The following is a 27,669-nucleotide window of genomic DNA, read 5'->3' as shown; positions in this document are numbered from 1 at the left end:
TAAGTTTTGGGTTATACTCTTGAGTTAAAAGTTATACACAGATTTTCAACTGCTCAGGTGATATCACCACTCCTAATCCCCATGTTGTTAAAGGGTCAACTGTATGTGCTGTCTTCAAGAGTTGTACTTGAATTTTAAAAATCACAGACAGGTTGAAAGCAAAAGAATGAAAAAGATATGCCAATCAAATATTAACAATAGGAAGTTGAAGTGGCTATGTTAACATCAGACAAAATAGAATTCAAGACAAAGAGTATTACCAGAGAGAGGAGATACTTGATAATGATTGAAAGAGCACTTCATTAGAAGAACACAACAAATCCTAATATATATTTATTAGTAGGCCCCTAATAACAGAAGTTCAAAATACTTGAAGCAAAAAGTAAGACAACTAAAGGAAGAAATATACAGGTCGACAATTATAGTTGTAGATTTTAACAACTCTCTACCGGTAATTGAGAACAGGAAAAAAAATCAGTACAACTATAGAGAATTAGAATAGCACTACTTGGCTTCCCTGGTAGCACAGTGGTTACGAATCTGCCTGCCAATGCAGGGGACACGGGGTTGAGCCCTGGTCTGCGAAGATCCTACGTGGCGCAGAGCAACTAAGCCCGTGTGCCACAACTACTGAGCTTGTGCTCTAGAACCCGCAGGCCACAACTACTGAAGCCCGCATGCTTAGACCCCGTGCTCTGCAACAAGAGAAGCCACCGCAATGAGAAGCCCGCGCACCGCAATGAAGAGTAGCCCCTGCTCACTGCAACTAGAGAAAGCCCACACGCAGCAATGAAGACCCAATGCAGCCAAAAATAAAGTAAATTAATTTAAAAAAAAAAGAACAGCACTACCAATCATGATATCTAATTGATATTTTTAGAACAGTGTACCCCAAAACTGCAGAATATATAACCTTTGCACGTGCTTAGGCTTTGTCAACATAAATCATATGCTGGCCTATTAACACATGTCAGTAAATTTTGAAAGATTGAAATCATATACAGTGTACAGAATTTCTCTGAGCACAACAGAATTTAATCAGAAATTGAAACAGTAAGATGTCTGAAAATATCCAAGTATTTGGGAATGAAACATCATACTTTAAATAATTCATAAGTAAAAGGAGAAAATCTCAAGGGAAAATCGCAAATATTTTAAATTGAAAGATAATAAATATACCAAATATAAATATTTGTGGGGTACAGCTAAAGAAGTATATAGAGGAAACTTTTACATTTTTAAATACTTACATCAGAAGAAAATGCTTATATACATTTTAAAAAGGTATAAATTTCTATTTTTACCTTAAGAAGCTAAAGAACAAGCCCACAGCTAACATCATACTCAACAGGGAAAGAGTGAAAGCTTTTTCTCTAAAGATCAAGAACAAGACAAGTGTGACAATATAGTGCTGGAAGTCCAAACCAGAGCAGTCAGGCAAGGAAAAAGAAGGTGTCAAATCCAAAAGGAAGAAGTAAAATTATCTCTGTTTGCAGATGACATGATCTTATATAGAGAAGACCCTAAAGACTCTACAAAAAACTATAAGAACTGGTAAATGGATTCAGTAAAGCCAGGATATGAAACCAACATACAATAGTCGGTTGTGTTTCTATACACTAAAGACAAAATACCTGAAAAAGAAAATAAGGAAACAGTCTTATTCATGATGGCTCCAAAAGCAATGGAATACTTAGGAATAATTTTAACCAAGGATGTAAAACATCTGTACACTGAAAATTACAAGACATTGATGAAAGAAATTGAAGAAGGCAAAAATAAAAGGAAAGATATCCCATGTTCATGGATTGGAAAACTTAATATTGTTTTAAACAGTTCATACTTCCTAAAGCCATTTATAGATTCAGTGCAATCCCTATGAAAATTACAGTGGCATTGTTTACAGATATAGAACAATCAGTCCTAAAATTTATGTGGTACCACAAAAGACCTGACTAACCAAGGCAATCTTGAGAAAGAGGAACAAAGTTAGAACACTCAAATGTCTTGATTTCAAGCTATATTACAAAACTATAGTAATCAAAATAGTATGAGACTGGCATAAAATAGGCACATAAACAAATGGAACAGAATTGAACCCCCCCCAAAAAACCCCATGAGTATATGGTCAACTGATATTTGACAAGGCAACCAAGAATACTCAATGGGGAAAAGACAGACTCTTCGATAAATGGTCTCAGGAAAACTAGATATTCACATGCAGAAGAATAAAACTGGCCTCCTGTCTTACACCTCTCACAAAAATTAACTCAAAGTGGAATAAAGTCTTAAATGTAAGACCTGAAACTATTAAATTACTAGAAGAAAACACAAAGGAAAAGCTCCTTGACATTGGTCTTAGCAATGATTTTTTTTTTTTTTTTTTTGGAGATGACACCAAAAGCAAAGGAATAGAAGCAACAATCAGCAAGTAGGCAAGAAGTATAGCAAGTAGGCAAGCGAGTATAGCAAGAAGCTATAAAAAGCTTCTACACAGCCAAAGAAACAATCAACAAAATAAAAAGGCAACCTACGGAATGGGAGAAAAGATTTGCAAATCATATATCTGATAAGAAGTTAATATTCAAAATATGTAAGGAACTCATATAACTCAACAACAAAAAGACGACCTGATTAGAAAATGGGCAGAGGAGCTGAATAGACATTTTTCCAAACATGACACATAGAAGGCGAACAGGTACATGAAAAGATGCTCAACATCACTAATCATCAGGGAAATGCCACAGTGAGATGGCACCTCACACCTGTTAGAATGGCTATTATCAAAAAGGCAAGAAATAACAAGTGTTGGAAAGCATGTGGAGAAAAGAGAACCCTGTGGATTGGTAGTGGAAATGTAAATCAGTGCAGCCACTATGTAAAACAGTAAGGAAGGTCCTCAAAAAATTAAAAATAGAAATACCACCTGATCCAGCAATTCCACTTCTGGGTGTTTATCCAAAGGAAACAAACTCACTATCTCCATAAGATACATGCAGCCCCGTGTTCGTTGCAGCATTATTTACAATAACTAAGGCATGGAAACAGCCTAAGTGTCCACTGACAGATGAATGGAGAAAGAAAATATGGTGTATACAGTTGACCCTTGAACAATGCGGGGAGTAGGGGTGCTGATCTCCCGTGCAGTCTAAAATTCACAAACATTCAGCCCTCCATATCTGCAGTTACATATCTGCAGGTTCAACCAACCATGGATCATGCAGTACAGTAGTATTTACAACTGAAAAAAATCTGTGTGTAAGTGGACCCCTGAAGTTCAAACTTGTGCTGTTTAAGGGTCAACTGTATATACAATGGAATATTATTTGGCCATAAAAAAGGAGAAAATCCTACCATTTGCAACAACATGGATGAATCTTGAGGGCATTGATAAGTGAAATGTCAGAAAAAAACAAGTACCCTGTGATTCCACTTATATGAGCTGCTTACAATAGAAATAGTCGTAGAGACAGAAAGTAGAATGGTGGTTGCCAGGGGCTGGGGGGGAGGGATGAATGGGGAGTTACTGTAATGGGTGTAGAGTTTCAGTTTTACAAGATGAAAAGGGTTATAGATATGAGTGATGATTGAACAATGTTATTAATATTTAATACCACTGAACTCTACACTTAAGAATGGTTAAGATGATAACTTTTTAGTGTATTTTACTACAACAAAATAATTGAAAAAATAATCAATGTCAAGAGACTGAGAAGAGAAGCCACAGACTGGGGCAAAATATATGCAAAGGACATATCTGATAAAGGACTGTTATCCAGAATATGCAAAGGACTCTTAAAACTTAATAAATAGGAAAGCTAACAACCTGATTAAAAAATGGAGAAATGATCTGACCAGGTACCTCACCAAAGAAGATATACTCTCATACTGTTGGTGGGAATATAAACTGGTGCAGCCACTATGGCAAAAAGTACAGAGATTCCTGAAAAAATTAAGAATAGAACTATAACACACACACAAAAAAGAACTATCATATGATCCAGCTATTTAACTTTTGAGTATTTGTTCAAAGAATACAAAAACACCAAATCAAAAAGTTACATACACCCCTATGTTCATCACAGCATTATTTATAATAGCCAAGATATGGAAACAACCTAAGTGCCCATTGTTGGATAAATGGATAAAGATGTGGGGGGTGTGTGTGTGTGTATAAAATATACAGTGGAATACTACTCAGCCATGAAAAAATGAAATCTTGCCATTTGTGAGAATATGGATGGATCTTGAGGGTATTATGCAAAGTGAAATAGAAAGACAAATAGAAAAAGAAAAGACAAAAAAAGAAAGACAAATATCATATGATTTCACTCGTATGTAGAATATTAATAAACAAAATGAAAACAAACATAAATACAGAGAACAGAGTAGTATGGTTACCAGAGTAGAAGAAGTTGGGAGAAGGGCAAAATGAGTAAAGGGCGTCTGTTGCATGGTGACGGATGGAAACTAAACTTTTGGTGATGAGCATGCTGTAATATATATAGAAGTCAAAATATAATGTACACCTGAAACTTATATGATCTTATAAATTAATGTCACTTCAGTTTTTAAAAAAAGAAAAGATATACAAATGGCAAATAGGCACATGAAAAGATATGCCACATCATATGTCATCAGGGAAATGCAAATTAAAACAATGAAATACCATTATACACCTATTAGAATAGCCAAAATCAAGAACTTGACAACACCAAACGAGAATGTGGAGCACAGGAACTTATATATTACTGGTGGGAATGCAAGATGGTATGGCCACTTTGGAAAACAGTTTGGCAATTTTTTACAAAATTAAACATATTCTTACCACACAGTCCATCAGTCACACTCCTTGGTGTTTACCCAAATGAGTTCAAAACTTACTTCTTCACAAAAACCTGCACATGGATGTTTATAGCAGCTTTATTCATAATTGCCAAAAGTTGGAAGGAACCACTATGTCCTTCATTAGATGAATAAACTGATACATCCAGACATGGAATATTATTTGAAGCTAAAATGAAATGAGAGGGAATTCCCTGGTGGTCAAGTAGTTAGTACTCTGCGCTTCCACTGCTGGGGGCCTGGGTTCGATCCCTGGTTGGGTAACTAAGATCCCACAGGCTGTGTGGCATGGCCTAAAAATAATAATAATAACAAAATTCCATGAAAAGAGACGGAGGAACCTGAAGTGCGTATTACTAGGCGAATGAAGCCAATCTGAAAAGGTTACATACTGAATGATTCCAACTGTATGATATTTTAGAAAAGGTAAAACTATGGAGACAGTTGAAAGATGAGTTATTACCAGGGGCTAGTGGGAAGAGGGATTAATAAGTGGAGCACAGAGGTTTTCTAGGGCAGTGGGACTGCTCTGAGTGATACTGTAATGATGGGCAGGTACATGCCCTTATACGTTTGTCAAAACTTATAGAACGTGCAACGCCAAGAGTGAACCCTAATGTAAACTATAAACTTTGGGTGATAATAATGTTTCAGTGTAGGTTCATCAGCTAACAAAATGTACCACTCTGGTGTGGGATGTTGATAGTGGGAGAGCCTGTTGGGTGTGTCAGGCAGGAGCTATATGGGTTGATAGTAGGGGAAGCTCTTAGGGAGAGTAAAGGTAGGGCATGTATGGGAACTCTGTAGTTTCCTCTAAATTTTGCTTTGTGTTTAAAACTGCTCCTAAAAAGAAAGTCTGTTTTTAAAAATCAACTAATGTAATTCCCCATATTTAGTAGCATAAAGTGGAAAAACCACATGGTCCTATCAATAGATAACAAAAAGTCATTTGACAGTATTAATGCCCACTCATGATAAAACTCTCAAAAACTAGGGAACTTCCTCAACCTGACAAAGTTAATATATGAAAAAAATCTATGTGCAACTACATACTTAATGGTGAAATTTTGAATGCTTTGCCACTAAGACGGGGAACAATGCAAGGATACACTTAGGATCTGTATACAGTATTCTGCTAGATACAGTGAAATAATACAAGAAAAAAAATAGAAATCATAAAGTTTGGAAGAAATAAAACTGTCTCTTTTCACAGATGACATGATTACCCATATGAAAATCCTAAGGAATCCACAAATCAAGGACTAGAATTAATGAGATGAATTTTTTTGCAAGGTCTTTGGATATAAAATCAATATGAAAATTAGTTGTATTTCTGTATAATAAGGCAACAACTGGAAAATGACATTTTAAAAAATGACACTATTGACAATAGCATAAAAAACCTAAATAATTAGAGAGATAAAACATGTCATGGATTGGAAAACTCAGTATTGTTAAAAATGTCAGCTCTGCCAAGACTGATCTTAGAGGTAAACAGTCTAAATCACAGCAGCCCTTTTCTTTTTCTTTCTCTTTTTCTATTCTTTTCCTTTTTTCTTTTTGAAATTGTTGTGCTTATTCTAATGTCTGTGAAAATGGGAAGGATAGTTTAATCCAGAAATAGATCCACACATATGTCCAGTTGACTTTCTGAAGGTACCAAAGCATTTCAATGGAAAGGAAGGGCATTTCAATAAATAATGATTGATCAACTAGGTATATATTTGGAAATAAAATGAACCTTGACCTTTCCTCATGCTATACAAAAAACTTAATCTAAGATGGACCAAAGGGCTAAACATAAAAGCCAAAACTATAAAGCTTCTATAAGTAAACACAGGAAAATATCTTGTGATCTGTAAGTAGGCAGAGATTTCTTGGATCTGACAAAAAAATTAATTATCAAAAAAGAAAAATAAAGGTGATTTTTAGGTTTAACTTAAATTTAAAACTTCTGCCCACTAAAAGCCAACATTAAGAAAATAAATAGGCAAGCCATATACTGGGAAAAAAATATTTCCAAATCATATATCTGAAAAGGGACTATATCTAGAAAACATAAAGAACTCTATTATTTAGTCATAAAAACATAAGTAATCCAATTCAAAAAATAGACAAAACACTTGAGTAGAGACTTCCCAGAGGAAGATGTATGAATGACCAATAAGCACATGAAAAAGCACTCAACATCAGTAGTCATCAAAGAAGTGCAAATTAAAATCATAATGAAATACCACTACACACACCAGAATGGCTAAAATTGAAACTACTGATAACATCAAATGTTGACAAGGATGTGGAGCTACCATAATTCATATACATTGTTGATAGGATGGTATACCACTTTGACAGTTTTTAATAAAATTAAACTTATGTCTGTCCTGTGATCCAGCAGTTCTGCTCCAAGATATTTAAGTAAGAGAAATGAAAATTGCTGTTCACAGAAGGATATATACAAGAATGTTTATGGCATCTTTGTTTTAATTTTATAGTCAGAACCTGGAATCAACCCAACAACAGGCGAATGGATAAACATAACATGATATTTTCTTACATTGGGATATAAATTGACAATAAAAAGGAGCTAACTACTGACATATAGATTAACTTCAGATAGTATGACGAGCAAAAGAAGCTGAAAACTAATGAATGCATATTGTATGGTTCCGTTTATATGAAGTTGTAGAATAGGCAAAATTAATTTATGGTAGAAAAATATCATCAGAAAAGAGGTTGCTCCTGAAGAAAGGATTGCCTAGGAAGGGGGAACTTTCTGGGATAGTAAGAATATTCCGTGACTTTAAAGATGGATGATTTCATTTGTCAAAACTTACAGGATTATACACTTACATTTTCACTTTACTGTATGTAAATTTTACCTAGAAAAGAAAAGTATATAAACAAACAAAATTCCACATTCCTTTCTGGGAAGAAATTTTTTAGTAAAGAAGGAGTAGTAGACTTTTCCTCAATAACAACAACAAAGGAATTTTTTAAGTAACTATATTTAAGATTTTGCAGTAGGCTCAAAGAAGACAGGTAAAGTGACGACAAGTGATTCTTAGTTACAGAGTTAAGAACGCAAGTGTTTTGACAAACACCAAAATGATGGAAAATTTGAATAGTGGAAAAGTCTTGGGGAAACGTCTGGACATGATACTTAAACCACATTGTACAGGAAGTTGTTCATCAGGTGTCCATTGCTGTGAATAGTTCTAGAACTCTGTGTAGTCAGAGAAGTCAGGGTATAAAAAGAGATTTTAAAATCATTGGTTTGTTAAGAAATTGTAAAATTCAGAACTGTCCTAAAAGTAATGTAGTTTATCTAAGTAGTTTATCTAAGTCAAAGGGTTATGGGAAAGGAAGTCATCAAGGACAATATGGAAGATGTGATTTGGAAGATATGGAAGATGTGATTTATAGAAGTAAATGTAGAGTTAAGATTTGACAGCTGCTGGTTAACCCAAATTCTGAATCCTGGCCCAAAGCTGAGGCTCTGACCAATAATATTTAAAGTTGTCCCTTGATGTTTGTTTATAATGAAATTACTTTCTAAACTTGGATTTTTGGATGCCATTAGGTATGTTCACCAGATTCCCAGCAAACCTTCTGTTGTGCTTGAAAAATTGTCTTTTTTTGCATTGCGTATTTGACCTTATAAACGGTCAAAGAAGTAGAGTGACCATATAATTTATCACCCAAGTAAGCATCTTCTGAAAGTAGAATAGGAGGTGCTGTTAATAACTGAAGTAGGATAACAGGTGTAAATGGACATTGTCCTGAGATAATCAGCTAATAGGATTTATGGATTGATAGGATTTACCCTACCTAAAGGATGTTTCTGAATTTTTTTCTTATTGTAAAATATTCTCAGAGCCTTAGGATAATGCTGATAACCGCAACAGCATTTTTTTTCTTACTTTCCTGAACTTGGCATTCTGACCGAGAATCTGCTTTTCATCCCTTAGTGACCATGTATACTAACTTAGGTTGCTGCTTTTGTTTTTTTAGCTTTGCATTGTCAGCACCAGTAATCTGGAAATGGCTGTTAAGGAGAGGGCTGCCTTAGAGACAAAAGTTTAAGTATTTTTAAAAGTCTTTGAGCCAGTTAAGTAAAACTGGATAGAATGTAGCCATCACTTGAACAGATAGATACTCCTGTAATAATAGGGGAGCCTGACTTCAAATATTGATCTGTGGTAGAGGGACATAAATGACATCCATATAAAAATATGGAAATATCTTCTTTTCTTGATTTATAAAGGCAATGCATTCTCAAAAAAAGAAGAAGAAAAAAACACAGAAGTGTAGAAAGTGAGTTTCCCCTAAAGTTTTATAAATCTCCCTCTAAAGTTTGATGTATGTAAGTATACAGTATATGCCAGAACATAAGATGTTCCTCCCTCCAAATTATATTTGAGTTCTTATACTTTTCGTATTATAAGTATTCTCTCAGTTTATTTTGCATAACCAGGCCTGCTTGGTGAAGACTCACTGATTTCTGATTTCATTTTGTTGCGGTTGGAGAAAGCACTTTGTATGATTTTACTTCTTTTAAAGTTGTTGAGACTTGTTTTATGACCTAACATTTGGTCTGTCTTAGAGAATGCCCCATGTATGTTTCAAAAGACTGTATTTTGCTGTTGGGTTGAGCATTGTGTATATGTTAGTTAGGTCAAATTGGTTGATAGTGTTGTACATGTCTTCCATATTCTTATTGATTTTCTGTTTTATTGTTGTATCAATTACTGAAAGATTAATATTAAAATCTCTAACTATAATTGTTGAACTCTTTACCATTTCATCAGATTTTGCTTCAGGTATTTTGGTGCTCTGTTAAGGTGCATATATATTTATATTTGTCATATTTTCCTGATACATTGACCCTGTTATCATTGTGAAATGTCCCTCTTTGTTTCCAGTAGTATCCCTTATTTTAAATTTTCATTAATATAGCCATTCCAGTACTCTGTTGTTACTGTGGTAAATCTTTTTCCATCCTTTACTTTCAACCTATTTGAATCTATGAATCTAAAGTGTGTCTCAGACACATGTAGAAATATATAAACAGCTTATAGATGAGTCTTGTTCTATTGAAGTCAGTCTGCAAACCTCTGCCTTTTTAAAAATTTAAGGAATTTTTATCTAATTGTATTTTTTTATTGAGGTATAATTGACATTAACATCGTATTAGTTTCAGCAGTACAACATAATGATTCAATATTTGTATATATTGTGAAATGATCACCACAGTAAGTCTCGTTAATATCCATTACCACACATAGTTACCAAAAATGTTACAACTTTTAAGATCTACTTTTTTAGCAACTTTCAGATACAGGATTCAATATTATTAACTATAGTCACCATGTTGTACATTACCTCCCCATGACTTTTTTTGTTTGTTTATTGTACATTTACAATTTTAAAAAAAATTTTTTATTGAAATATAGTTGATTTACAATGTGTTAGTTTCAGGTGTACAGCAGAGTGATTCAGTTATATGTGTATATGTGTGTGTGTGTGCATGTGTGTGTGTATATACATATACTTCTCCATTACAGGTTATTACAAGATATTGAGTGTAGTTCTCTATGCTGTACAGTAGGTCCTTATTGGTTATGTATTTTATATAGACTTACTTATTTTATAACTAGAAGTTTGTACCTTTTGACCCCTTTCACCCTCTGCTTTTTGATTAGTGGTTAGTCTATTCACATTTTATGTAATAATTGATATGCTTGCATTTATGCCTGTCGTTGTGCTATTTGTTTACAATATGTCTCATATCCGTTATTTTCCTTTACCTCCTTTCCTGCATTCTTTTGTGTTAAACAAATACTGTTTAGGATACAATTAGTATACAAATTTTACTTATTATAGTTATATAGTTAGTATTTGTATATTAGTATACAAATGTAGTATACAATTTTAATTTCTCTGTTATTTTTACGTATTTTTGAGGGTTTTGTGTGTATGTGTGTGTTAGTTGCTCTGGGAAGTACAATATGCAGTTTTAACATATCATAATCTAATTAAGATTAATACTGAATTAATTCTGATAAAATATAGCAGAATTACTCCAATATAGCTCCATTTTCTCCTACTTCCTTTTTACTGTCATCAAACGTGTTACATTAATATCTATGATAAACCTGAGAATATAGTATTATAATTATTGCTTTAAGTAATCTTACTTTTTAAAAATGAAATGAAGAGAATAGAAAAAAAAGTGTGTGTGTGTGTGTGTATTTTGTACACACCGTTTTTTATATGCACCCACATATTTACCATTTCTGGTGTTTTTCTTTTCTTGCTGTGGATTTTAGTTACTGTCTGGTATTATTTCCTTTTATCACAAAGAATGTGTTTTAGTATTTCTTCCTAACGTGTCTAGTAGCAACAGATCCTCTCTGTTTTTATCTGAGAATGTTTCCATTTCTCCTGCATTTGTGAAAAATAATTTCACAGGATATAGAATTCTTGCTTGATGTTTTTTTCGTGTTAGCACATTGAATATGTCACTCTGTTGCCTTCTGACCTTCATTGTTTCTGATGAGATGTACCTGTTAATTGTGTTGCTCTTCTCCTACATGTGATGAGTCATTTTTCTCTGGAAGCTTTTCTCTTGAATATTCTCTCTTTATCCTTGGATTTTGGAAATTTCACTATGATGTGTCTAGGTTTGATACTCTTTATATTTATCCTATTTGGGGTTTATTGAGTTTCATGGGTTAGTAGCTTAATTTTTTAAATCAAATATGAGAGATTTTTAGCCATAATTTCTTCCAATTTCCTTTTCACCTTCTCTCTCTCCTTCCTTTGGGTCTCTCGTTACAAATATGTTGGTGCACTTGACATCTTCCTACAGCTCTCTGAGGCTCCCTTCATTTTTCTTCAATCTTTTGTTCTCTGTGTTCTTTGGATTGGATAATTTCTGTTGATCTCTCTCTCTCTCTTTTTTTTTTTTTTTTGCGGTATGCGGGTCTCTCACTGTTGTGGCCTCTCCCGTTGTGGAGCACAGGCTCAGCGGCCATGGCTCACAGGCCCACCCAGCCGCTCCGCGGCATGTGGGATCTTCCCGGACCGGGTCACGAACCCGCGTCCCCTGCATTGGCAGGCGGACTCTCAACCACTGCGCCACCAGGGAAGCCCTGATCTCTCTTTAATAGATCAGAATCCAGACTTGCTACAATATATTATCTAAAATATTCCCTGATTCTTTTCTTCAAATCTTCTCTTTAACTCTAAAGTTTCTATTTGGTTCTTTTGTATAGTTTCTTGAAATTCCCTGTTGAGTCATTGTCTTTAATTCTCTGAACATATTTATAAAATCTACTTTTGAAGACTTTGCTAATGTATCATCTGTGTCAGTTTCTACTTACTGTACTTTTATCCTGAGTAAGAATCATGCTTTTTTATTTCATTACATATCTAGTAATTTTTGGTTGAAAACTAGATATTTTAGATAATATATTGTAGCAACTCTGTAATTTTTTTGAGAATTGTTTTTACTTTAGTAACTTCCTATGCAACCACTGATGTCTCTGCTCAGTTTTTTTTACTCTTTTATTTATTTTTAAGCTTGCTTCCTAGGGAATGTTCCTGTGTCTGCATAACTTAGTGGCCAACCAGTGACTTAGGCAGAGATTGTACTCAAACATCTTAATCCAGAAAGGCCTCAGACTGATCTCTGTGTGGACTTGGGAAACACATACAAAGTTGCTGTCCGTTTTCAGGTCATCCTTAGCTTTTACTTTTTACCAGACTTTCTTAGGTCTTTCCCACCCAATCACATAGTTTTCCACTTAGGCAAGAATTTATGGAGAGTTTATTTCAGTCTTTTTATGGCTTTCTAGTTTCCAGGATCTCCCTGTTAAATTCCTAGCTATTCTGCCAGTCACCTCAGACAGGACTACCTCTTAGGCTTGCAGAGTTGTGGGGTTTTCTTATTCTTCCTGATCGAGTTTTCCACTCTTAACTAGCACAGTCACGGGTTTTTACCCACTGGTCCACATCCTGTCTGCCCCTCTGGCAACAAACAACACTGTTTCCATGACCAACCATACACTAGAAAAACTCTTTTTACCAGCCAAGCTATTGGTGGTGGTAGAGTGTGAATAGCCTCTTGCAGAAAGGCCACTGAGTTCACTTGTCCTTAACTGAAGCTCTAGCAGCTTTTCAACAGTAATCATTTCTTAATTGTTTTCTGCATTTGGCCCATTTCTAGTACCCTGAAATGGTTGTCTTTGACAATCTTGTACAGGTTTATACAAGTCTTTTGCAGAGAAGAATCACCAACCTCTTCACGCTGCCATAACTGGAGGTCCTTTTCTATATTTACGTTTGTTTATTCAACTTTATTACTCGTATCTTCTGTATACCTGTTTACTTTTCCTTTAATTGGTCTGTCAAAGACTGAGAATGATATTTTTTTTAACTTTTTATTTTTTATTGGAGTATAGCTGATTAACGATGTTGTGACAGTTTCAGGTGCACAGCAAAGCAACTCAGCCATACATATACATGTATCCATTCTCCCTCAGACTCCCCTCCTATCCAGGCTGCCACATAACATTGAGCAGAGTTCCCTGTGCTATACAGTGGGTCCTTGTTGCTTATCCATTTTAAATATAGCCATGTGTACATGTCAATCCCAAACTCCCTAACTATCCCTTCCCTCCACCCTTCCCCCCTGGTAACCATAAGAGAATGATATTTCAGTCTTCTACAATTGAGTTTTTATCAGTTGATCCTTTTAAACAGTTTTGCATTGAATATTTGTATTTTATTTAAATGATATCATTGGGACTTTCCTGGCGGTCCAGTGGTTAAGACTCCACATTTCCAATGCAGGGGCACAGGTTCGATCCCTGGTTGGGGAACTAAGATCCCACATGGCACACACTATGGCCAAAAAAAATTAAAAGATAAATACTATCTTTATACGTTTTTGTGTGTATAAAATGTGTCACTTTGCCTAGTTTAATGCCTTAAATGCTACTGCTCTTATATTTTTCACTCATGCTGGATGTTTGCTTGGATTTTCCTTATGTTACTTCAGACTGGATTTAAATAGTGACACAAGAATTCATCTGTGTGAGGGATCCCCAAGACCACCCCCAGGTTTGGTTTGGTGATTCACTAGAAAGACTCAGAGTACTTGGCACATAGTTGTACTCATGGCCATGGCTTATCTCAGAAAAGGATATAAAGCAAAATAAGCAAAGGGAAAAGTACATGGAGCCAAAGTCCAGAGGAAAACAGGTGCAAGCTTCCAAGAGTCCCCTCCCTGTAGTGTCACACAAGACTTGCATAATTCCTTCAGCAGCAAGTTGTAGCAGCACTTGTGAAATGTTGTGTACCAGGGAAACTCATTAGAAACTCAATGCCCAAGGTTTTTACAGGGGGCCGGTTACGTAGGCACCTTCTGCCCAACACATACAAGAATTGGAAAGCAGGTAACCACATTGTTTGCACAGTCTAGGCACAGTAAACCACTCTTTCTTAGTATGCGAACAATGGGAACACTCCCAAAATTCAAGTACCCGGAAGTCAACATTATAGGCAACCCTTTCTAAGGTTAGCAGTCTGAAACCTAGTAAATCTTTTCTGCATAGCACCTTTGTCTTTCTTTTCTTTTTTCTTTTTGTTTTTCAGTTGAACTACTAGTGTTTCATTCATGAGTATAATGACCAAATTTGTTGACTTTTTTTTTTTTTTGCAATTCGAGGTTTAAAGCAATGATATGATGTTAAAGTATTTTCCCCTTAGTTTAGTAGATATATGATTTCATTCATATATCAAATTAGGGATCACCATTTATAGTTTTGTTCTCTGTTTCAAAAAATTTTTTTGTTGTTCCTTTAAGCCTAAAATAAAGTACATGCTTTTTTTGAAACTTTAATAGACAACAGTACTATACTTTCTCCACTTTGAATTACATGCTTGGAGCAGTTTTGTATGTAACAGTTTTTTGTATCTCCTAAATATCATAATGCCTTTTTGTTTCTTTTTTCAGCACGATTACGTGGTGTTCATGATGGTCTGTTCACTGGACAGATAGATGCTGTGGATACTCTTAATGCTACTTATAGAGTAACTTTTGATAGGGCAGGGCTTGGAACTCATACTATCCCTGACTATGAAGTTCTTGTAAGTATTGTTTCATAATACACGTGTTTTATGCCTATTAAATATGTGTTGTAGAGTTTTCTTAGGGGTTGTATTTATGATAGAATCAGAATTTCACGTCACAGAGGAAGAGATCTTGAGGGGTTTCCAGCCCTGCTTACTAGACTCCTGGAGCAGAACTAAAGTCTTCCACATTTTCCAGAAGCTAGCATCTGTCTACCTAATTTAGTGTGACACAACTGATCACTCTTGACTAACTAATCTTAGGGAATAAGCTACACAACACTTTCATTTCAGCTGTTGGTATAGTCCTCTTGCAAAATGACTTTAAAAGTATGTTAACATCTTGCACTTCAAAAAAAAAATATATATATATATATATATATATATATATATTTTTTTTTTTGCGGTACACGGGCCTCTCACTGTTGTGGCCTCTCCCGCCGCGGAGCACAGGCTCCAGACGCGCAGGCTCAGCGGCCATGGCTCACGGGCCCAGCCGCTCCGCAGCATGTGGGATCCTCCCGGACCGGGGCACAAACCCGTGTCCCCTGCATCGGCAGGCAGACTCTCAACCACTGCGCCACCAGGGAAGCCCCTAAAATATATATTTTTATATGTTCCTATTTTATCCTCAGAGTATGCAGGGTGGTTGTTAATTACCCCCACTTTTTGCATGATGAAATTGAGACATAAGTATGTTAGGTAATTTATTCAAGGCTTTCAAGCTGGATTCTTGCCCTATTGAGACTGGAATCCACATCGTTTGAACTTCTGATACAGTCCATTAAACTACTGGACCATTATTTCATGATCATGCTTGATTTAGCAATGTCATGGAAATTATATACCTTTCTAATAAGTTAAAATATAAAGGATAAATATAACTCTAATAGTTTTTTTTAATGAGTAATGAACTTTTTATAACAAAACTGTTTGCCTCTAAGCATTATGGAAATTAAATTGTTCACATTTAGCCTCCCCTTTTTCCATTTCTTTGTTATAAACTTGATTTTTAAGGGTTGTGAACTTACAATTAAAAATCAAAATTACTTTATCTCCTTAGTGCAAAAATAGAAGAATCTTTTTTTTCTGATCTATACTTTTTAAAAAACTGTGACTCTCTGCTTATTGTAAGGGTTTCCTTATCAAATGTACTTTTAGAGAGGAGTAGGAGAGAAAGGAAATTTGGACTAAGTGTAGAGCAAGGTATACCAGTCTTAGTTTTTTTCATTAAAGGAGGAAATCTTTAAACCTCCCATTTCAAAAAAGAAAAATTACTTTTCTGTTTCATTAATGTAATTTCCTTTATGAGATCACCCAAACATTTCTCCCTGGCCAGATAAGAATTGCCTTTAATTACAGTGGGTAATATTCAGATAGTCTTTAACACAGAGACAACCAAGGGTGGCCATAGATCACTTTCCTTTCTTTCAAGAGATCACTTTCTTCTGTTTTATGAACTCAACCTCTTAGTAACAGAGTAGTATCCATACTCTGACTGAAGTTCTAGCCCTTTGATCTTTGTAGGTTAATATATTTTATGATAAAATAGAACTGTTATAAAGCTAAAATGATTGGTAAAGTTCTTCAAGTTTTGGGGACTATTTTCTTTTCCCAAAGAGTAATGAGCCTCATGAGACGATGCCTATTGCTGCCTTTGGACAAAAACAGCGACCTTCTCGATTTTTTATGACTCCACCACGGTTACATTATACTCCTCCTCTCCAGTCACCAATTACAGTAAGTAATATTTTTTAGATGTCACCAGTAGTTTAAATGATTATTATGAATGTAAACTATGTTCTTATGAAATACACATCTATTACAATAACTTCAGGAGGTGCCCACATTATTTTGAGTTATCAGATATTAAATAAAAAGTAATAAAGTAAATAAAATAGTTGCTTCAACTCTGGAAATATTTTCCTTTTTGTAGGATTTTTAATAGAGTAGTAATTATAATAGAATTTGTTCTTTATTTAAGAATAAGATACTTCCTTCCTACTGTATAGCACAGAGAACTATATTCAATATCCTGTGATAAACCGTAATGGAAAAGAATATGAAAAAAAAGTATATATATGCATAACTGAATCACTTTGCTGTACAGCAGAAATTAGCACAACATTGTAAATCAAATATACTTCAATAAAATAAATTTTTTTAAAAAAAGGATACTTCTGGGACCTCCCTGGTGGCACAGTGGTTAAGAATCCACCTGCCAATGCAGGGGACACAGGTTCGTTCCCTGGTCCGGGAAGATCCCACATGCCACGGAGCACCTAAGCCTGTGCACCACAACTACTGAGCCTGCGCTCTAGAGCTGGCAAGCCACAACTACTGAGCGCGCGTGCCACAACTACTGAAGCCCGCGCACCTAGGGCCTGTGCTCCGCAGCAAGAGAAGCCACCACAATGAGAAGCCTGCACACCACAACGAAAAGCAACCCCCGCTCGCCGCAACTAGAGAAGGCCTGCACGCAGCAACGAAGACCCAACACAGCCAAAAATAAATTAATTAATTAATTAGTTAAAAAAATAGATACTTCCTTTTGAAAAGTCAATGGTTAAATAATTCCCTTTTATTCCCACAGGATAATGACCCCTTATTAGGACAGTCACCTTGGAGAAGTAAAATTTCTGGCTCTGACACAGAAACGTTAGGTGGTTTTCCAGTAGAGTTCCTTATCCAAGTGGTAAGAATTGCTCTGAATATTTTGTTTATTTGTTAAAAAAAACTCAATGACTTTTGTGTTATTAAAGTTGAAAATTTTTCTAGGACCAAATATTTTTATACTTTTAAAAATCATTGTGTTAGTTTTAAGAACTCTGTTATTTTCCAACAAGCTTGAAAATAAGTTATAATAGCAAAAAAAGACTTACAGATCTATTTTTGTTGGGCTTTTCTCGGGTTTGGTTCTTATTATTTTTCTGTGTTAAGGACTCTAACCTTCTAGTATATGCTCTGTGAAACTGAATGGTTAACTGTTCATAAATTGTATAAGTATAAAGGTTTTTATTTAGTAATCTCAGTGCATCCTGCCATTATCAGTCACCTCAGCAATTGTGATGTGTTGGCCAGCTCTCTGGTTAGGAGGAACTTTCTTTCTTTTCTGAGACTAGGAATAGCTTTTCATTTGCTAAGTACTTATTGATTAGGCACAAAGAAATCTAAGGCTAAATCGAAACAAGTATAGAATTATTATATAGAACAATTTTCTTGAATAGCCTGACTCTTAAGAATATAATGTGCTGTTGTTTTGAAAATTAGATTAAATATTTAGTTTGTTTTTTTATCAGTAATTTAGTGTTTTATTTCCTTTTTATTTTCTTTTATTTAGTTTGAATCATAGTCTAATAATGTTTGATTTGTTTCTTTTCTTTTTGTTTGAAAAGAAAAACTACTTGGCTTGGGATGGAGTCTTTATAAATAAAAACGTTTATAGCGTAATCCATTAAAATATTCACAGTGTTACCTTTTACAATCAATGTTATTTTGAGGAAAAGTCTTGTCATTTGTGTGTATGTGTATAGCATTTTTTATTCCTTACTTGTATGTTGTTAATTATCCTTGGAATACAGAATTACACCTTTTAACTTCCAAAGGTAGATAAGATACTTTTATATGAAAAGTTAAAAATATGAAAAGAGCCAAGGCTTATCATTTTCACACATAGGACACTTCTGTTTTAAAGAAATTCTTTCTTTTAAATAGTGGAAGTAAAAACAGAGCTAATATGTCATATATGGGCAAGTGTGTGTAGGGGGAGATGGGGGGAAGAACCAGGGGGTCAGGGAGTGGGAGAGAGGGGCTGGGGAGAGAGAGAGAGAGAGAGGGAGAGAGAGATCCATCGATACACCAGCAGAGGGAGTCAGGGGCTAAATACTAGTACGCTACTTCTAAAGTATTGATGTTTTTATTGATGCTTAGATGTTTGATTGCAGTGCTTAATTTTAACTTCAAAATCTATGTGTAAAAGCCTAGTTAAAACACTGCTTTCATTTTTTAAGCTATCTAGCTGATAAAAATAAAAGTCCTTTTATGTACTTGTCTTTTGTAATATGTAAAGTTTTATGAAACTCAGATTTGCTCTTGTTAAGCTGTGAGATATGTTTTTGTCTTTTTCTATTACTGTTTTCTTTCTTATAACAAAATAAACATTTTTTTGCAAGTTTTATAATTCATAGTTTACAATGAATTTTCTTAGTGAGGAAACTTTTTCTTTCCTGGGGTTAGGGATTTTGAGGAATCTAAAAGACTGATCCACTTTTTAGAGAGGACTCAGTTTTGAAAAGAATGAAAAGGAAACAGCGTGATTTTCTATCAAAAACAAGCAAGAAGGGACTTCCCTGGTGGCGCAGTGGTTAAGAGTCCGCCTGCCAATGCAGGGGACACGGGTTCGAGCCGTGATCCGGGAAGATCCCACATGCCGCGGAACAGCTAAGCCCGTGTGCCACAACTACTGAGCCTGTGGTCTAGAGCCCATGAGCCACAACTGCTGAGCCCGTGAGCCACAATTACTGAAGCCTGAGCACCTAGAGCCTGTGCTCCACAACAAAGAGAAGCTACCACAATGAGAAGCCCACGCACTGCAACAATGAGTAGCCCCGCTCACCACAACTAGAGAAAGCCCGCGCACAGCAACGAAGACCCAAGGCAGCCAAAAATTAATTAATTAATTAATTTTTAAAAAAAGAAGAAACACAGAACTGAAAATGGGAGAGAGACTGTTGCCTTCATCCCATCTTTTATTGCTTCTAACTCTGAAGAATCACACAAATTTCCATAAAACCCCAACAACTAGAGACAGGGCACCAGTCCAGAGCTCTGGAGATACTAATGAGGGTCTGTGTGAATAAGTATGTAACATATCTCACCAGGCTCTCCCTCTGCCTCTATCAACTTAGGTCAAGTTTTTAGATTTTTTTTAATTATCAAAAGTTTAATGCATATAAAATCAGACAGGGGCCTTCCCTGGTGGCACAGTGGTTAAGAATCCACCTGTCAATGCAGGGTTCACGGGCTCGAGCCCTGGTCCAGGAAGATCCCACATGCCACAGAGCAGCTAAGCCCGTGCACCACAACTACTGAGCCTGTGCTCTAGAGCCCGTGAGCCACATCTACTGAGCCCACGTGCCACAACTACTGAAGCCCGTGCACCTAGAGCCCGTGCTCCACAACTAGAGAAGCCACCGCAATGAGAAGCCTATGCACTGCAACGAAGAGCAACCCCCACTCGCCACAGCTAGAGAAAGCCCGTGTGTAACAACAAAGACCCAACACAGAAATAAATAAAATTAATTAATTAATTAATTAGAAAAGAAAAAAGCAGACAGTTGTATAATGCACCTCTAGGTACCCATTATCTAGCTATAACAGTTATCAACAACTCCTGGCCAGTTCAGTTTCAGCTATACTCCCACTCACATTCTCTGTTTTGAGAAATCAGACGTCATATCATTTATCTGTAAATATTTCGTTATATACCTTTAAGTGGTAAGGGCCCTTTTTTTTTTAAGAGACATAACTATATTATCATTATTACATCTAAAAAGTTAACAAAAAAGTCTTAATATCGTCACATATCCAGTCAGCATTCCAGTTCTCCAGTTGTCTCTTAAATGTTGACTGTACTTTTTCCCCATTAACTTATTTGTTGAAGAAACTAGATTATTTGTCCATAGAGTCTCCCACAGTCTGGATTTTGCTGACTGAATCCTTGTGATAACATCCAACATATTCTTTTGTCTTTTATATTTCATGTAAATTGCTCATTGAATATAAAGGTTTGATTTGATTTGGGTTTTTTATTTGATTGGTGTACTTGCTTTTATGTGACTACTTTTATGTGTGGTTTTGTGTTCTAATAGGATACCCATATTATTTTATCCCTTTTTTTATATAATGTTGGCTGGTACTAATTATCACTGCGTAGGTCAATTCATTCATTAGGATTGCAAAATGGTGCTATTCTTGTTCTTTGTTTAGTAGCTGAAATAGTTCTGTAAGGAAAAACTTCCCCTAATCTATTATTTGGTTACCTAATGGCATATAGTTTGTACAGTATAGGCAGGATAAATGCTTGACTCTTTGTCTTTGTTTTCCAGTTTATGAGTATGGTCACTAGTATTCTCCAACAATGGTTAATTTTGTTTAAGTATCAGTCTGAACTCATGGATTTTAATGTATTTGTGCTTCAGTTAACTGTAGTTATTATTATGATTGGTCCACACATTGTTCCATATTGGACCAGTGAAAGCTTATTCAGGTTGACTCCTTAATCGTTTTGACATATCCTGGTTACAGTGGATTTTAAAATATCTTCTTCTCAGCCAGTCTGACTTATAAAATAGTGTCTGTGCTATATTTATATTGAAACACTAAAATCTGCTAAAATATCTTGGTGAAAACTTAGAAATTTGACATCTACATGATATACTTAAGTGCCTGTGTTTATTCCAAAACATCTCTTCTTCATTGTCTATAGACCAGATTATCAAAAATTCTCATGATTAAAAAGGAACATATCAAGAAATTAAGGGAAATGAACACAGAAGCAGAAAAACTGGTAAGGATATTTTTTTTCTTTGTTTGTTTGTCTCATTTTAAAATGGTGGGCAGCTTCTATATCTAAAGATTTTAAAATATTTTGTGGAAGAAAACCTTGAGATAAATGTTACTTTTAAATCCTGATTTGCTCTCGCTATCTCTTGTTATACTGAACATACGCTAAGTAAATTAGCAATGCAATACAGTTCATTACCCCAGACCTCCTTATGCCATTGAATAGGATTAATGGATATATATTAGGTTCTTTGACAGTTTGCGTGAGTGTAGAATTCCTAGCACTGGTGCCTCTGACTAAGGAAGTCATATTAGCAGCGGTCATTAAAAGTGATTCAGAATAAATAAATCAGGAAATACATAGGCTGGTATCTTCAGGTTATCTTGATGGAGCTTATATCCTATTTTATTAATCTAATGAGTACAAAAATATGAGTCAATTTTATTCATAGGAGAGAATTATCAGAGTTTCTTAAAATGTAGAAAATACTAAGGAAGTTTTTTAATTGTATTGAAAGTCATAACTTGCTTGTGGATTTATAGGATGGTGAATAGATTTTATCTCAAGTACCATCTCCAATTGATTGAAAATGGTTGCAAGGATGTATGAAAGTAAGAGAGAGCTCCGTGATTGGGCTTGGGAGCCAAGGGCTGTAGCTAATTACCAATGTCTGTCATGAATGCAGGAATAAGGAGTTGTCGTAACATTAGTCATCTCTTGTATGGAATGGTGTGAGGGGTAGGTGTGGGTAAATAGCTGGACAAGTAGTTACCTAACTGAATGAGGAACAATCCTTTTAGGATTATGGAATTTTTTAATCTGAACATGACTTTGAATTATCTAATTTGAACCCATCATTTTTATGGAATTGAAAACTGAAGACCAAAGATATCAAGGGATTTTGGACTAAGATTATGCTGCTATTTAGTAGTACAGGTACCAGAACAGGCTTCTTAGTTCCAGTTTAACTCATTTAGGCATGATATAAAATTAGTATTGTCAAATACACAGCCTATCAAAGATTGAAAAAAAATAGCCGTAACATATTGCCATTATATATCCTAAATGTAAAAATATTATGTGTTTGCTTCTTTCCTACTGGACTCTAATTCTTATCTTGGTTTCCATCAGTTCTACTTCTGCCCTTTATTCTATGCCTTTTCAATGCTCCCCCACTACATTTCCTCTGATCATTTTATCATCTCTTCCACCTTGGTGCATAATCAAATTATTTAACTTTCATATCACTAGCTAGGACCTTTCCCTGTATCTAGGTTTCACACCTTAAAGTACTGGACTTGCCTTAGCCTAGTTAGCGTTACGTACTTTTTAAAAAAGGCCTGTTTTGATGTTGGTTTGACTTCTTGGTATGTGGGATCTCTGTAGAAATCTAACTGGCTTGATAGGCTGTATAATTTATTTATGATTAGAAATAATTACCATTATAAAAATTGAAATACTGTAAAACTATTTAGTTTAGTATATGATATAAATACGTTTTTATGCTTAGCATATGGATTTCTTCTTCTATGCATATACTTTCATATGTTTTGTTTTTTGAAGTACAGTTGATTTACAGTTTTGTCTTAGTTTCAGGTATACAGCATATTGATTTAGTATTTTTGTCAGATTGTATTCCGTTATAGGTTATTACAAGATACTGGGCATAATTCCCAGTGCTATACAGTGTATTCTTGTTGCTTATCTACTTTTTATATGATAATTTGTATCTGTTAATCCCATGTCCCTAATTTATCCCTTCCTGCTTTCCTCTCCCCTTCGGTAACCCCTATTTTGTTTTCTATATCTGTGAGTCTATTTCTGTTTTGCATACACATTCATTTGTATTGCATTTTAGATTCCACGTATAAGTGATATTATACAGTATTTGTCTTCCTCTGTCTGACTTATTTCACTAAGCATAACATTCTCTAGGTCCATCCATGTTTCTGCAAATGGCTTTTTTTCATTGTTTTTTATGACCAACTAATACTCCATTTGTGGAGTATTTACATGCCCACCAATTTACATGCCCACCAACAGTGTATGAGGGTTCCCTTTTCTCCACATCCTCTCTAACATTTGTCTTTTGTAGACTTTTTGATGATAACTATTCTGACCGGTGTGATGTGATACCTCATTGTGCTTTTGATTTGCATTTCTCTAATAATTAGTGATGTTGAGCATCTTTTCACGTGCCTGTTAGCCAACTGCATGTCTTCTTTGGGAAAATGTCTATTCAGATCCTATGCCCACTTTTGGATTGAATTGTTTGCTTGTTTTTTTTTGATACTCAGTTGTATGAGCTGTTCATATATTTTGGATATGAACCCCTTGTCAGCCGCATCATTTGCCAATATTTTCTTCCATTCCATAGTTCGTCTTTTTCTTTTGTCAGTGGTTTCTTTTGCTATGCAAATCTTTAAGTTTAATTAGGCCCCATTTGTTTATTTTTGCTCTTATTTCTTTCACCTTAGGAGGCTGATCTAAGAAAATATTGCTACAATTTCTGTCAAAGAGTGCTCTGCCTCTGTTCTCTTCTAGGAGTGTTATGGTTTTGGGGCTTACATTTAAACTGTTTTAAGGGTTTGTTTTGTTTTGTTTTGTTTTGTTTTTGTGTATATGGTGTGAAAGGGAATGTTCTACTCTTACTGTTTTACATGTGGCTGTCCATTTTCCTAGCACTACTTGTTGAAGACACTGTCTTTTCTCCATTGTATAGGCTTACCTCTTTTGTCGTAGATTAATTTATCGCAGGTGCTTGGGTTTATTTCTGGACTGTATTCTGTTCCATTGATCTATGTGTCTATTTTTGTGCCAATACCATGCAGTTCTGCTTACTATAGTTTAGTATAGTGTGACATCTGGGAGGGTTATACATCCAGCTTTGTTCCTTTTTCTCAGGATTGCTCTGGCAATTAAGGGTCTTTTGTGGCTTCATATAAATTTTAGGATAATTTGTTCTAGTTCTGTGAAAAATGTCCTGGGTATTTTGATAGGGATTGCATTAAATCTGTAGATTGATTTGGCTAATATGTCCATTTTAATAATGTTAATTCTTCCAACCCAGTAGCATGGAATATTTTTCCATTTCTTCGAATCATCTTCCTCAATGTTTTATAGTTTTCAGAGTATAGGTCTTTCACCTCCTTGGTGAAGTTTATTCCTAGAGTTTATTTGTTTGTTTTTGGTGCAATTTTAAACAGGATTGTTTTTTACTTTCTGATATTTCATTATTAGTATATAGAACCGCAGCATATTTCTGTATATTAGTCTTGTATCCTGCAGCCTTTCTGAATTCATCTATTAGTTCTAATAGTTTTTGGGCCTAGACTTTAGGGTTCTCTATAGAGTATCATGTCATCTGCAGATAATGACAGTTTTAGCTCTTCACTTGCAATTTGTGTACCTTATTTCCTTTTGTTTTTGATTGCTGTGTCTAGGACTTCCAGTACTATTTCCTGAATTTAGCGGGAAGGCTTTCAGCATTTCACTTTTGAGTATTATGTTGGCTGTGGGTTTGTCATATATGTTGAGATTTGTTCCCTCTATACCCACTTTGATGAACATTTTTATCATGAATGGATGTTGAATTTCTCAAATGCATTTTCTGCGTCTGTTGAGATAATCATGTGATTTTCATTTTTTGTTTGTTTAAGTGGTATGTCACATTGGCTAATTTGCGTATGTTGAACCATCCTGTGACCCTGGGATAAATCCAACTTGATCATGGTGTATGATCCATTTTATGCATCATTGGATTAGGTTTGCTTATATTTTGTTGAGGATTTTTGCATCTCTATTAAACAAAGATATTGGCCTGTAATTTTTCTTTTTTGTAGAGTCTTTGTGTGATTTTGGTATCAGGGTAATGGTGGGGCCTCATAAAATGAATTTGGGAGCGTTCCCCCCTCTTCAGATTTTTGGAATAGTTTGAGAAGGATAGGTATAAGTTCTTCTTTACATGTTTGGTTGTCTGGTCCTGGACTTTTGTTTGCTGGGAGTATTTTAATTGTAGATTCAATTTCACTCCTAGTGATTAGTCTTCAAATTATCTGTTTCTTCTTGACTCAGTCTTGGCAAGCTCTATCTTTCTAGAAATTTGTCTATGTCATCTAGGTTATCCAGTTTGTTGGCATATAACTATTCATAGTATTCTCTGTCATTTTGTTTGTTTGTTTCTCTATAGTACTGTGTTTATTTGGGTCCTCTCTCTTTTCTTCTTAGTGAGAGCCTGGCTAAAGTTTATCAATTTTATTTGTCTTTATAAATAACCAGGTCTTGGTTTCATTGATCTTCTCTGTTGATTTTTTGGTCTCTATTTTATTTATTCTCTCTGATCTTTTTTATTTCCTTCCTTCTGCTGACTTTGGACTTTGTTTTTCTTTTTCTAATTCTTTTAGATGGTACGTTAGGTTGTTTGAGATTTTTCTTATTCTTGAGGAAGGCCTCTATCACTATGAACTTCTCTCTTAGAACTATTTTTGCTGTATCCCATAGATTTTGGAAAACTGTGTTTTCATCTTCATTTGTCCTGAGGTATTTTCTAATTTCCTTTTTGATTTCATCATTGACCCTTTTTTTTTTTAGTAGCATATTGTTTAGTCTCAGTGTGTTTGTTCTTTCCTAGTTTTCTTTCTGTAGTTCATTTATAGTTTCATACTGTTGTGCTTGGGAGAAATGCTTGATATAATTTCTATCCTCTTACATTTCTTGAGACTTGTTTTATGACCTAGTATGTGATCTATCCTGGAGAACGTTCCATGTACCCTTGAAAAGAATGTATATGTATTCTGCTATTTTTGGATGTTATTTCCTGTAGCTATCAATTAAGTCCAACTGGTCTAATGTGTCAATTAAGACTACTGTTTGCCTGTTGATTTTCTGTCTGGATTATCTGTCCATCGATGTAAATGGGATGTTAAAGTCCCCTACTGTTATTATATTTTTGTCAATTTCTCCCTTTATGTCTGTTAATATTTGCTTTATATATTTAGGTGCGCCTATATTAGGTGCATGTATGTTCACAAATGTTATATCCTGTCTTGTTTTGATCCCTTTATCATTATATAATGCCCTTTGCTACCTTTTGTTATAAACTTTGAAAGTCTATTTTGTCTGATATAAGTATTGCTGCCCCTGCTTTCTTGTCATTTTTGTTTGCATGAAATATTTTTTTATCCACTCACTTTCAGTCTGTATGTGTCTTTTACCCTGAAGTGAGTTTATTAGGCAGTTTATTGAAGGGTTTTGTTTTTTTAATCCAGTCAGCCACGCTGTCTTTTGGAGGGTTTAGTCCATTGGCATTTAAAGTAATTATTGATAAGTATGTACTCATTGCCATTTTAATCCTTGTTTTCCAGTTGTTTTTGTAGTTCTTCTTCATTCATTTCTTCTTTTTGTTTCTCCTGTACTGGTTTGATGATTTTCTTTTTTAGTATGCTTGAGTTCCTTTCTTTTTGGTTTTTGTGTATCTACTGTAGGTTTTTGATTTGTAGTTACAATGGGGTTCATATATGTTGACCTATAATTATGTCTACTTGCTTTAAACTGATAAACATTTAAGTTCAAACACATTCTGAAAAGTCCTACAGTTTTCACTCCCCTCCTTCACATATATATATATATATATATATAAAAAAATATATGTCATATATAAATACATATATATATATATTTTTTTTTTTCCCACACACACACACTGCACGGGTTGTGGGATCTTAGTACCCTGACCAGGGATCAAACCTGGGGCCCTGGCAGTGAGAGCACTGAGTCCTAACCACTGGACCACCAGGGAACTCCCCTTCATATATTGTTTTTTGATGTCATATTTTACATTCATGCTTATCCCTTTACTGTTTATTGTAGTTATAGTTGCTTTTATAATTTTTTTTTAATCTAGATACTGTCTTATTTAAGTGATCTTCAATCCTAACTATTTGCCTTTTCTGTTGGGATTTCCCCTTTCCTATAGACTGTTAACTTCTTTTCCATTTAGAGAAGACCCTCCAACATTTCTTTTAGGCTAGGTTTAGTAATGGTGAATTCTTTTAGTTTTTGCTTGTCTGAGAAGTTCTTTATCTCTCCTTCTATTCTAAATGATAATCTTGCTGGGTAGAGTA

General features: G+C 34.9%; 1 protein-coding gene across 1 annotated transcript in view; it reads left to right on the top strand.

The window, feature by feature from the left end:
* LIN9 (lin-9 DREAM MuvB core complex component) overlaps window positions 1-27,669 on the top strand; it is a gene marked incomplete at its 5' end in the record, with an annotated part of 109,412 nt that overhangs the window by 51,454 nt on the left and 30,289 nt on the right. The window contains 4 exons of the mRNA XM_082833270.1: window positions 14,867-15,000; window positions 16,603-16,722; window positions 17,576-17,677; window positions 21,470-21,550. Of these exons, the coding sequence (XP_082689396.1) occupies window positions 14,867-15,000; window positions 16,603-16,722; window positions 17,576-17,677; window positions 21,470-21,550 (437 nt within the window). The remainder of the gene's footprint in view (window positions 1-14,866; window positions 15,001-16,602; window positions 16,723-17,575; window positions 17,678-21,469; window positions 21,551-27,669) is intronic.

This window comes from Leucopleurus acutus (genome assembly GCF_964270905.1).
Source record: "Leucopleurus acutus genome assembly, chromosome: 2".
NCBI lineage: Eukaryota > Metazoa > Chordata > Mammalia > Artiodactyla > Delphinidae > Leucopleurus > Leucopleurus acutus.
The sequence above is the reverse complement of the archived record's forward strand: the minus strand, read 5'-3'. Positions and strand labels throughout refer to the sequence as shown.